This window comes from Belonocnema kinseyi, chromosome 5 (assembly GCF_010883055.1).
Source record: "Belonocnema kinseyi isolate 2016_QV_RU_SX_M_011 chromosome 5, B_treatae_v1, whole genome shotgun sequence".
NCBI lineage: Eukaryota > Metazoa > Arthropoda > Insecta > Hymenoptera > Cynipidae > Belonocnema > Belonocnema kinseyi.
Genome location: NC_046661.1, coordinates 90,984,003 through 90,997,816, shown reverse-complemented (window position 1 = coordinate 90,997,816; position 13,814 = coordinate 90,984,003). Strand labels below are relative to the sequence as shown.

At 26.3% G+C, this 13,814-nt stretch overlaps 2 protein-coding genes across 5 annotated transcripts in view; one reads left to right on the top strand and one right to left on the bottom strand.

The window, feature by feature from the left end:
* Positions 1–13,814, top strand: part of LOC117172510 (neutral ceramidase) — a 290,344-nt gene that overhangs the window by 148,385 nt on the left and 128,145 nt on the right. The gene's annotated exons all lie outside the window — the stretch shown is intronic.
* LOC117172511 (cuticle protein 19-like) overlaps positions 5,810–13,814 on the bottom strand; it is a 20,902-nt gene continuing 12,897 nt past the window's right edge. Inside the window, exon 3 of the mRNA XM_033360526.1 lies at positions 5,810–8,011. Within this exon, the coding sequence (XP_033216417.1) occupies positions 7,724–8,011 (288 nt within the window). The 3' untranslated portion in view covers positions 5,810–7,723. The remainder of the gene's footprint in view (positions 8,012–13,814) is intronic.

The window sequence follows — 13,814 nt, the reverse complement described above, 5'->3', positions numbered from 1 at the left end:
GATATAAATTATATCAAATAAATCACATCACTTTCATATAAATAATTAACTTTTGTTGCTCAATAGAGAAAAATTAAAATTAAATCTTTATGTTATTTATTATGGTAAAAAAACTAATAAGCGAATAAGTGATTGATCAGCTCGTAACATAAACAGCATTCAAGAATTATTTTTAGTGAATCATTCAAGTAACTTGTATTCTACATTCTTCTAAAAATTTGAGTCATTTATAATATTTGAAACTATTCTACAAAAAATTAAAATATATTTGCACATAATTTTGAAATCAGAATTCAGATTTATGTAATTGTAAAAATAATTCATTAATCTGTTCATAACGTGAAAAGCCTTAACTCTAATTTTCATTTAGACGTTGAAACTATTGTTTTTATACATTTTTAAAAAAATTTTCACTTTCATTTCTGAAAATTTGAATTGTTAATAACCGTTTATACTAATTTCAGTAAAAATGAAAACACATTTAAGTATAAATTTAAAAATTCACTGCAGATATTCATTTTACAACATCAGAAACGTTAAAAAAATTGTCTAATTGAAAAAGGGGTGTTTTGATATGTATTAACTTTAATAATGCAAATTATAACCAATATTTAATTATATAACATTCAAATAAATAATTTGTTAATCAGTTCACAACATTAAAAGAATTAAAAAATCGTTTTCTTTCAAACATTTTAATAGTTTTTAAATTTGAAAATACATTTCCATACATTTCATTTATTAATAACTTTTAAAACTAATTGCAACAAAATTTATATATATATATATATATATATATATATATATGCATATGTATATTCAATTATAATTCTAAAAATTGGATTTAGATACTGATTTCACTCCATAAGCCTCAGAAAAATTATATTATTGTAACAGAGGTATTTTAAAAAAAGTAAGTTTACTTTCTTTGAAACATTTAAATAATTCTCAATTTATATATTTTTAAATTTTAAACTTGTCTTTTTCCAAATTTAATTAATTATAAGGTTTTAATTAATTTTAGGGAATACAGATTTCATCAGAATCGCTTTATAATTAATTAGTGTTAATACTTTGTTAAATAATTATTCGACTTAATTTTGTCTAACTCAGTTTAAGGTAATTCAACTGAATTAAAAATATTTGACATAAAATGTAATAATTTGGCTTAATTTAAGATTAATCGACTGATTTTAAGTCACATCGACTTAATTAAAGCTTGCTTGATCGAATTTAAAGTTATCGCGCTGAATTTAAATTAATAAAATGGTTAAGTTATTCCGACAGAACTTAAATAAGTTTGGCTCAATTTAACATTAATTACCTGAATTTTAGATAATACGATTAGATTTAAACTATATTGACAGAATTTAAGTTAATTTGACTGAATTTAGGTAAAATTGCCCGAATTTACGGAAATTCGATCGAATTTAATTAGTTCTTACATATTTTTATATAACTCGACTAAACTTGAGTTGATTTAGCTGCATTTGAAATAATTTTCACTCAATATAAGTTAGTTCAGAAGAATTAGTAACTATTTGACTTAATTTAGGTTAATGAGACTTAATTTCAGTTAATTTGACTGAATTTAATTGAAGTCTATTGAATTTATGATGATTAAATCGAATTCAATTAATTTTTACATATTTTTATATAATTCGACTAAAAGTAAGTTGATTCGGCTAAATTTGATATGATTCGACTTAATTTAAATTAATTCGAAGTAATTAATGCGACTTAATTTAAGGTTATTTGCCTGAATTTTAGTTAATTTGACTGAATTTAAGTTAATTTTGAACTTAAGTTAACTTTGCTAAAGTTAAGATAAGTTGATTTAATTTAATTCTGCTGAAATTCGCTTGATTCGACTAAATATACATATTTTCTACTTTTTTTTTATATAATTCGACCAGGGGGAAGTTAATTCGACTCCATTTAAGATAATTCCACCTAATTTATTTCGAAATAATTCAAATTAATCTGACTGAATTTAGGTTATCATAATTAGACTGAATTTAATTTAATGCCACTTAATTTAAGTTTATTTGGCTAATTATAAGTAGTTTTGAAGAAATGTCAATTAACTTGTGTAAACGCGGCTTAATTTGGCTGAATTTAAGATAATTCTACTTACTTTGAGGTAATTCTACTGTATGGAAGTTTATTAAACTCAGTGTTAGTTTATTTAAATAAATATCAGAAAATTTGACTTAATTAATTTTATTTCTACTGAATTGAAGTTCCCTTGATTAAACGTAAGCCATTGAGATTGCATTTCAGTTAATTAGACTAAATTAAAGTTATTTCGGCGGCATATAAAATAATTGTATTACACTTCAGTTAACTTGACTAACTATAAGTTGGTTCTGCAATATTTAAAATAATCCAAACAGATTTTTCATCAACTTGACAACTAATAAGGTAATTTGACTGAATTTCAGGCTATCCGACTGACTTTTAGTTAGTTGGACTGAATTTTAGTTAATTCTTCTAAATTCTTCTAAAAACAGTTAATTCGACTAAATGTAAGTTAGTTGACATATTTCAGTTAATCCGACAGATTTCAAGTGATTTCGGCTTAATTTGAGACTATTCCGATGAATTTAAGATAATAAACCAAATATTAGTTAATTAAACAGGATTTAATTTATATCGACTAAATTTCACTTAATTTGACTGAATCTAAGTTAATTCGAATAATTTTTAAGTTGACGTGGCTTCATTCAAGTTTATTCGGCTAGATTTTAGTTAATTCTTCAGATTGGAATTTTCACTGATTATAATTCAATTGGACTATGGGTTGATTAGGCTGCACTTGAAATAATTCTACTTATATTTAAGATAATTCGAAAGAATTAGAGTTATTTTTACTGAAATAATGTTAATAAAACTGAAAGAAGTTAATGCGAATGAATTTAAGTTATTTCAACTAAATGAAAGGAATTTTTCCGAGTTTCGATTGTTTTCACTAATTGTAAGTTACTTTGGCTGGATTTAAGATGAGTCGACTGAATATCAGTTAATTCAACTGAATTTAAGACAAATTAACTGGTTTCAAAAGAATTCTACAAAGTTCGAAAGATCCCCCTTAAATTAAAGCGAAAATTATATAAATAAAACTCAATGCAAGCTGAAGAAGTTCGAATGTAAATCAATTTGATGATTATTAGATAACAATTTGAAAAATTTTCAAATTGAGTAGTAATCATCAAATTAGGAAATTAGAAGTTTTTAAAATTGAACAATTTTATTAGTAGACGCATTTTAGAATTGATGCAAAATTCAAATTTGAACCTCATATTCTGATTAATATTTTTTATAATTTAAAAACTGAACTGTTCAGATGTTAAATTTGCGCAACTATAAAATTGCCAAATTCACATTAGAGTCATTAAAGCTGAAAAATGTAAATAGCAGTTTAAAAATTGGTTCTTAATAAATTATGAATTAGTTATATATAAATAAATAATTAAAGAGCTGAATAATTTCGTATTTAAAAAATTTGAAAATTTGAAAACAATGAATATCAAGAAGAATGAAGTTTTTAAGGAGTTTAAGGAGTTGAAATATTCATTTCAGAAAATTAAATTGCTTGTTAACATTTTCAAATAAATTAAAACAGGAAAAAAACAAATTGAATTAAAAACAGCCAATATTGTAAAATATTTTATTTTTTATATAGAAGGTGGCTTCTAATATTTTCTTTTAATTCATTTTCTTCAGATTTACATACAAAGAGAAAAAATATTCCTTCTGAGAAAATTTAAACCTTATTGAATTTCAATTCACCTCATTCGTTATTCGATTAGACGAGAGCAGTTTTTTTCCCGTATTTATTTCTTTTCTTATGTATACATTTATTTTCTCAAGAAAAATGGAATAGCAGAAATACTGCAGTAACAAACCATAAAGAAGGAAAAAACTTGAAGGTAGGGAAAAGATAAAACTAATTACAATGTTGAAGCTGTTCTCATAAACTTTGTTTCGCCTAGAATGTACTTTAATTTCCAGTTTTCTGTCTTATTTCAAACTCAAATATGAACTTTACTGTTGAATATTAATGTAATTTAATTTAAATGATCCCACGCGACAAATTTTAAATATTATTTAGGAAATTATATCTATCAACGTTCGAATAAATAAAAAATAAGAAAAAAATACGTACAGCGGGAATCGAACACGCAACATTCCGCGAATGAAGCCGAGGCACTAATGCTCGAGCGACCGGCAGTTCCGAAAAAATTTTCACCAAATTCTATATAGCTTTGGTAAATTTACTCATAATTAAAATTATGAACCAAACCTAACCTTCTCAATTTTCATATGAACATTTTAAGGTTGTAAATATTTCTTTAAGTCCAATGAATTTTTATTAAAAATGACAATTTTTGATAAAGCCATTTATTGTAGTTTTAGTGTATAAAATTATTAGCTTTCTAATAGTTATGCCTTACAAAAATGTTTTAACTAGTTACTTATTCCTCACTTATTTATAAAAGTAGTTTCGTGGTCCAGAAAAGTAACTGGTTAAAGTAAATACTTTTAAAAACCAGTTATTCTTCATTTATGTCAGTAAATAAAAAAAAAACTATTTAATTTTGAAGTTACAGTTTCTATGTGGAGGCTGCCGATATTTACATGTAAGATGATCATGATTCCATTATCTGCATACAATTTTCCGACGCCGCTATTACCAGACCCTTTATCATGCATGCACGCCTGCAAAATAAATTATCGATTTGGCATCAATTTATTTCCTTCCTTATGGAAATACAATTGGAACTGGGGATGCGAAAAAAGCATGAATGTACTCGAAACGTCATCTAATGCGTACACGCTTTCGTCGAAGCAGGTCGTTTTTATCTGCAACAGATATTTTGCATAAGAATGAAACTTCAACGATATATTCAGAGGACCTCGAAGACTTTCGCTATTTCCTGCTAGTCACGTTCACGACCCTCGATTCTAACGGTACGCAATAAACCTGCTAAAGGAAGTGAACACACGAACTCTAAAAATAAATGTTAAATAATGCGTAATTACAATTTGACTTTTTCAATGTAGTTTTTTTTTTTATTATTTAAAAACAGAATTTTGATTTAACTTTCAGAATTTGAAAATTTAATCCAGGAGTAATCATCATATTTATTAGTAGAGAGACTCTTTTTTTTACAAGGTTTATCATAACCTAAAAATTATCCGATTTTTTTTGAAAACGAATTAAACTGAAATTTTCGACATGAAAATGTGTTATAAGGAAGAAAATTTTGCATTTCATGCTGTTGGTTTTTTTTATCAAAGGAGAAATAATAATAAAAAGAAGGAACTTTCATTTTCGTCTTCGAAGATGGCTCTGATTGTAACATTCGGCATTTTTATATAAATTGAAAAATTAAAAAGGTTAAAAATATAAAAAATGAGAAAATTTTGTTTTTTAGACCACTATTCTAGAAACTTGACTTTCATTTCAATATTTTTCCCAGATGACTCAAATAGAAGATTTTGTTATGTATATGATGAATTTAAGAATGAATTGTTCTCTCTCAGAGTAATATGTATTTCTTATCAGAGGTTGAAAAACGAGAATAAGTGAGAAATTTCTTTTTTGGGCTACTATAATTTGAAAGCTTTTCTATTTATCCACTATTTTGATTTCGTGATTTTTTTAAACGGGTTTATTTAGATCTTTGAAATTGACACCTAATCATTATTGTAAGATTTTTAATTAATTAAAAATTAATTTTTCTCTTTGAATATCATTGATTATGAAAAACGAAAGATTAGTCTGGAATTGGAATTTTTTATTTGTACAATTTACTTCACATATAGATACAAAATGTCCATACAATACATAGCGAAATTGGTTAATTATTCAGTCAATTTTAGATTAAGTGATTTTCTAGAAATAAACTTATCTAAAGTTTCGAAATTTACACGAAATCACTTTCGCAAGATTTTCAATTACTAATGAACTTTCCTCTCATTTTCATTACAGGAATGCTTTTTAAATAGAGAAGTCATATCCTTAGAACCGCTATTTCGACGCTTTCTTTTCACTGCGATTTACTCAATTATTAAAATATATGACATTAGTCTAGAGATACTTCTTTTCAACCAATCCAGAAGGTTTTCAAGTGGAGAAGAATCTTGAAGATTGGGAAAGTAGAAGAATTTTTATGATCGGGAACAAAGAATCTTAAAGATTAGAAAATGGGAATGAATCTTGAAGATTAGAAATAGGGAAGGATCTTAAAGATTGAAAACGGAGAAGAATCTGAAAGATTTGGAATCTCGAAGATTAGAGAATTGAAAATAATCTTAAAGATTGAGAATGAAAAAGGATTTTAAAAAGTGTAAATACAAAAGGATCTTGCAAATTGGGAATATAGAATAATCTGAATTATTTATAACTGAGGAAAATCTTGAAGATTGAGAAAACAGAAGAATCTGGAAGATTGAGAATTGAGAAGAATCATGACGACTGTGAATCGAAAACAATCTTAAAAATGACGAACAGTACAGAATCTTGAAGATTGAAAATAGGAGAAAAATCTAGAAGAATTAGAACTGAAAAGAATCTTGAAGATTAGAAAAACTGTATTATTTATCTGATTTAGAATTGCAAAGAATCTTCAAGATTTGGGAATCTAAAACAAGCGCAAATGTTAAGAATGTATCAGGATTTCTAGAAGATAGGGAATTAAGAAGAATTTTGAGAATTGCGAATTGAAAAGAATCTTGGAGATTAGGAATCAAAATGAATCTTAAACATTGGGAATGCGAAAAAATCTCAAAGATTGAAAATGAAGAAGAATCTGGAAGATATGGTAGTGAATCTTCAAAATTGGAAAAAGCTTAAAATCTGGAGGATTAAGAATTGCGAAGAATGTTGGAGATTCGGGAATTCAAAGAATCTTAAAGCTTGAGAATGTTAAAAGATTTCAAAGATTGGGAATGCAAAAGAAGCTTAAAGATTGGGAAGGAAGGAGAATCTTAAATATTTAGAAATAAGAAAAATTTTGAAGATTGGTAAAATAGTAGTATATGGAAGATTGAGAATTGAAAAGAATCTTGAAGACTGTGAATTTTTAAAAAAATCTTGAAGATTGGGAATGAGGAGGTATCTTAAGGATTGGAACAACTGTAGAATCTAGAAGATTGGGAATTGCGAAGAATATTAATGATTTGGAAGTGCAAAAGAATCTCAAAGGTTGAGAATGCAAAAAAATCGTTTAAGATTAAAAATACAAAATAATCTTGAAGATTCAAAATACAGAAACATCTGGAAGATTTGGATCTAAAAATAATCTTAAAGAATAGGAAAACTGCAGAATCTAGAAGAATGAAAAATGCGAAGAATCTTCAAGAATCAGGAATTGAAAATAATCTTAAAGGTTGAGAATTTAAAAGGAATTTAAAGATTGAGAGTGCAAAAGAATCTTTAAGATTGTGAATAGTATAGAGTCTCGGATATTTAGAAATGAGAAGAATCTTAAAGGCTGGAAAACAGTAGAATCTGAAAGATTGGGAATTGAGAAGAATCTTAAAGATTGTGAATGGAAAAGAATCTTGAATATTAGGAATAAAAGAGGATCCTAATGGTTGGAAATGAAGAACTTCATATTAGTTTTTCGAAATTAAATACGTAAATATACTTTGTACATGCACGATAGGTTAATGAGCGAAATTAGGATTAAAATTAGATTAGATTAAATTTGAATTAGTAATGTTGTTTATCAAATTCGTAGCCGTAATACGCAGGCGCCGCATGTACATATTTATGGACCGGAACCGGTGCCGGATGAACTGCGGGCCCAACTTTTTTCACGACTGCATTGAATCCATTGTGATCATCTGCTGTGTATTCAACAATTCTCACACTGCCATCGGGTTCGTTCACACTATATGATCCATGTACTACATCACCGTCGCGAACTTCGTGTTGCGTCTTTACGTCACCAGTGTGTGGATCATGGACTCCATAATTGAAGGTGTACTTTGGATGAGACTGAAAAGAGAAAAAAATTTTATTAATAAGAGTCAAATTTTGATTTTTTTATCTCTGCTGTACTACATTTTGAAATAGTTTGTGAGAATCGATTTTATTTATCGAGACAAGATGTAGAAATTTCGGGAAATCTGTTGAATTTTTTTTTTAATTTCTTCAAATCTATTAAAAATCTTAAACGTTTTTGAAAATACCTAAAAATATTTAAAATCTCTTTAAATCTTTTAAATCAACGGGGATGAATTTAAGGCAATTTGACTGAATCTTTTAGTCAGTACTACTGAATTAAAATTAAATCTCCTGAATTTAAGATCATCCGACTGAAAATTAGTTAAATTAAATGAATTCAATGTAATAATTCAAATAAATTTAAGATAAATCGACTGACTTTAAAATAATTCGGCTGAATTTAAGTTAATTTTTAGCAATTAGAGTTAAAATATTGTTTTCTGTTGATTGAAGCATCTGCAGTCATAGATAAATGATTATTATTCGTTTATCTATAACATGAAGTTAATTCAACATTATTTCCGTAAATTTGGTAGAATTTATGATAATTTGACTGAATTTGAGTTAATTCGACTAAAAATACGATAAATTAAATGAATTAAAGATAATTCGAATACATATGAGATAATTCGACTGTTTTTACATTCAACTCAATCCAAGTTAATTTTACTGAATTCTAATAAAAATGTTGGTTTAAATTGAAATAAGTGGTCTGAGATTTGCAGTCAATTCCACTAAATTTAATTTAAATAGACTGAACTTAAGATCTACAACTTGAAGATCATTCACCACCATTTTAAGCAATTTGGCTAAATTTAAGGTAATTCGAATGAATTTCAGTCAATTCAACTGAATTTAAGTTGAATTGACTGAATTTAAATTAATGCGATAGATTTTAAGAACATTTGAAATAATATCAGATGAATCGAATTATTTCTAGATAATTCGACTGTCTAACATAATTCAACTGAATTTCAGTAGAAATGCATGAATCTATTAGTTGAAGTTCATTCACCACTATTTTAGTGAATTGGGCTCAATTTAGAATAATTCGACGGAATTTCAGTCGATTCGACTGAATTTAATTTAAATGGACTAATTTTAAGTTCCTTGGATTGAATTTCAGACAAATTGAAACAACATAAGATGATTCGAATGCATTCGAAATAATTCAACTGAATTTCAGTGAAAATCTTGTTTTATGTTTAGCAAAGAATCCTAAGTGATAGACACATTATTATTCGTGAATATGTAACGCAAAGTTAATTCAACACAATTTTAGTCAATTGGGCTGAATTTAGGATAATTTGACTGAATTTCAGTCTATTTGAATGAATTAACGTTCAATTAACTGAATTTAAGTTAATGTTACTCAATTGAAGATAATTTGAATGAATTTAAGATAATTCGACCGAATCTAAGTGAATTCGACGGAATTCTGGTTTATGCCACTGAATTCCAGTTAATTCCACTGAAGTTCAGTAAATTTAACTAAATTGAAGGTAATTTAGCGAAGTTTCCGGTGATTCAAATGAATTCAGGTTGGTTTTTCTGGATTTAAGAAAAGTCTACTGAGTTTGAGGATTCTTTGTTAAATAAACGGAAATTAAAAGTGATTTTCGCCAAAGATATTGACTAAATTCAAATGAATCACTCTAAATTTATTAAAAATTAAGTAAATTAATCAAAAATCCAATTATTTGAAAGCAAATAGAACTTTAACTGAATTATGAGCAAATTTGAATTAATTTTAAAAAAAGTTGTATAAGTGAATATAACAGAATTTAAGGTAAATTTAAGACATGTGAAAAGATTTTTAGGGAACTCTAGAGAATTCGAAAAAATCCACGAAAGCTTAAATAGATTCAACTCAATTTGATCTGATTCCAAAAAAATAAAAATAAATTTTAAGAAAATCTACATGCTCTCATTCAAAAAAATAATTGCGATATAAATTTTGATAGTTTTACCCATGTATTTGTAATCAATCAAAATGAGAAAAATTAGCCAAAGTGAACAAAATTGAGCAAAATTAGCCAAAGTGAGAAAAATTGAACAAAAATTCAAAAAATGTCGTAAAGAAGGTGAAGAGTAATTAATAATAATTTCTTGAGTATTTAGAAGACGTGAATATTTCGTTTTCTACAAAATTTTGCTCACGATATATGTAAAACATTTACTTCCGAATTAAATAAAGCTAATAACTACTCGTAATTTTATAAACGCCGATAAACAAATATACGCCTCCAATACTTCTATATTTGTAGACTTTTTTTCGAAAAAATATTCATTAAGTCAAAACTATCTTGATGGCGCATTTTTAAGCTCGACCAAAAAATTGTGAAATAAATAAAATCTATATAAAAAATTATGTTTTTACAAGAAGGAGAAGCAAAGAAATTAATGGTATCAAGAAATAATGTAATTTGGAGATTATACGAAGCTTAAAAAATGCTGATTCGTATTATAACAACTCTATCTAGTACAACGGCCCCCATCCAAAGTGTCACCGAGCCAAGCACTGCTTAACTTCGATAATCGAACGATAAGCCGTAAACTCTACCATGTGTCCAAGCGGACTAAATATTGTTAAAAAAAAAAACTTTATTCAGTGAAAAAAGAGCGAAATTCTGTAATTGTTTATTAATTCTCTATAAACAATTAAAGCTTTTTACAAAAAAACAATCTATCATAAATTCTTTGGAATTAATTACAAGTCTTCAGAATGCAACTACATTTAGGATAAACTTTCCGGAAGGCAATATTTTAACAATTTTTAATCGTTATTTTCAAACATATTTTTTTTCCTTTAATAATTTCCTAGAATCAATCAAACTTTTTCCTCACTCTGGCCACAATTTTGAACTTTAACCTATAAAAAAATGAACTCATTAAATTTCTCTTATAGGGTTGAAATACTCTCCTACTATAACTATATTCGACTCGGGGTGTCATAAACCCATATGTCAGAACGTCATCTCCGTAAGGGTCATTTTACAATTTTTTACGTAATTGCCGGCTCACTGGTGCTAAAAAAAATTCTCGAGCGAATAAGAAAAAGATGACAAGGGTTAATGTGAAACAAATTATAACTGGCTGTACGCAAAAGCAAATTTAGGATAGGGATTCAGCTGGAAAAATACTTCAGGATAACTATTTTTCAAATCTGTAAAAATGAGCAAAAGTGAGCAAAAAGTATCCAAGGTGAGCAAAAATATATAAATGGTCTTAAACAAAGTACAAAAACTACTGAAATTATTAACCTAATAATTACTATATTCATTGCTTGCAAATTTGGTTCTTTTGTTGAATATTCATATTTTTAAGTAAATTCTTTTTCTGTCATAGAAAAAATCGAAGGACTTAATTAACATCTGTAATTTCTTGTTAAAAATTAATTTGATCGATTAAAGATAGAATTTTGGCGAAGGAAATTATTTGTTTTTAGTTAAAAAGTAATTCTTTAACTGAAAATATAACTATTCCATTTCTGGTTTAAATTTAAATTATTAAATTTTGTAATTGGAAATTCATTTTTTTTTTAGTTAAAAATTCCACTAAGTAGTTGATTGAAAGATGAATTACTTTGCTGGAAATTTAATTTATTCGTTGAGAGTTAAATTGCTTTTTTTGAATTCGGTTTTATTATTTGCTAACAATTTATCGTTTTCATTTAAAAATTCAAGTTTCTAGGTTAAAAGTTCAACTATTTTGTTAAAAGGCATTTTTTTGGGTCAAAAGTTCAACTATTTTTAGGTCAAGTTCTTTTTTTTATTTTATAAAAAAAGGTTCTTTTGGATTAAAACTTCATCTTTCTTGGTCGAAAATTCAACTGTTAAAAATCAACTGATCAATTCAACTGATTTTTTAAATTTTTATTAAAATTTTTGCTTAGAGGTTTAACTATTTGGTTCAAATTGCAAATATTTTTGGTACGTTGAAAATTCGAATGTTTGGTTAAAAATAAATCTTCTCTGGCTGAAGAATCAAACTTTTTTGTTTAGAGTCTGTTTTTTTCCAAAGAAAAATCAATTTTTTTATTTGTTGAGTTAAATTTAAGTAAAATTTGAGTAAAAATTAAATAAATTTGTGACAATTTTTTTAGTAAAAGAATTTTTAATTTATCTGTTTTTAATAGATAATTCAACTCCTTTGGTAAGAGTGGTGGAACTACCATGTGAATAAAAATTTTTGTTTGAAGGATTAAAAATGATGATTAAAAATTTAACTATTTTGTTTAAAAATTATTTGTTTTATTCGGTTTTTCTAAACTAATTATTTTAATTTAAAATGAACATTTTCCATTTTTTTTGTTTAAAAATTTGTCTCTTTTATTTGAAAATTCTTGGCGTTTGTCAGAAAATTAGATTTTTTTCTAACTTGACATATAAATCTTAATTCAAAGAAAGTTCGTCCTTTTCATTGAAAAATTTATAATTGAGATTGAAAATTCGTGCATTTCTTGTTAATAATAAATATCAACTTTTTGTTGAGAATTCAAAATTTTAAGTTTAATTTTAATTAATAATTAAATAATAAATGATTATCATTAATGCATTAAATTAAAATAAATTAATAGTTTCAAGTGTAAAAGATTTATCTATCTTCTGAAAAATGATCCTTTGGCTCAAAAGTTTACTTATTATGTTGAAATGCAACTTTTGTTTGTAGAATTTTAACCTTTTTTTTAATTATAATAATAATATTTGCTTAAAAGTTCAATTATTTTATTAATATTCGGCTCTTTGGCTTAAAAGCTCTAGTATGTATATCCAAAATTTTGTTTTAAGCTTAATATTTTTATTTTTATTCCAATTATTTATTTAAAAACACTTCTTTCTTAGTAGAAAATCAAAATTGTTTAAATTAGTATTTTTTGCCTAAAGGTTCAACTATTTGGTTACAAATGTCAAAATATGGTGAAAAATTGATATTTCTATTTTAAATAATATTAAATGCTATTCAATGCTATTCAAAAAATGAGAAGTAAGCAGATTTAATTGATTGCCTTTTCACTTTTAATGTGTATTTTTTATTTATTTATCTTTATCTTCAAAATTTTTTATTTTTCAATAACTTTTTTTTTGGTTTTGTTTGGTTTGGATTTCAAGAGGATCTTTTTTCAAATTTCAATAGGAAGATTTTATGTTAGTTGTCAAAATTGAGTAGTTCAATTCTCGGTATTATTTTCAGGAATTCTATACATTAAATAATTTATTTATCAATTATTTAATTTCAAAGAATTTATTTCCCTACTTCCATGAAAATCGATATTTCCTGCGTTGTCAAGGCATTCTTGGCTGTTGAGTCTAAATAAGTTTAGGGTAAATTAAACAAATAACGCATTGCGAAATTTTTTTAGTTGAGCCAACTATTTAATTAGTAAGATATGTTACTGTTATTATATTAGTTAATACTGCCATTTTATTAGTTGGTACAACAATTCCATTAATTGCAGTGACTATTGAGTTAGTACAGGCAACTAAGTAAATTGTTGTCTCAACTATTTTTTTCTCGGTTATTCCACTTTTCTCCGACCGGTTTTTTACTTTCTCTGACTAAGACCTACACAAACGCATTTGTGTAGAGGAAAGTCAGGGAATTTCGAGATTGAGATTTTGCAGCAATCTTGATGGAAAATTCTGTAGTTATCGCGCCACCCACCCGCACCCACTGGAACTATTTGGTAACCCGAGTATTATGTCAATCGACCTGTTACACGCTCATTACCGCAGGTACTTTCATAATGGCTTCTGTTCTGTTGGTTCACTTATACAAAGGTGAAGCATCAGAA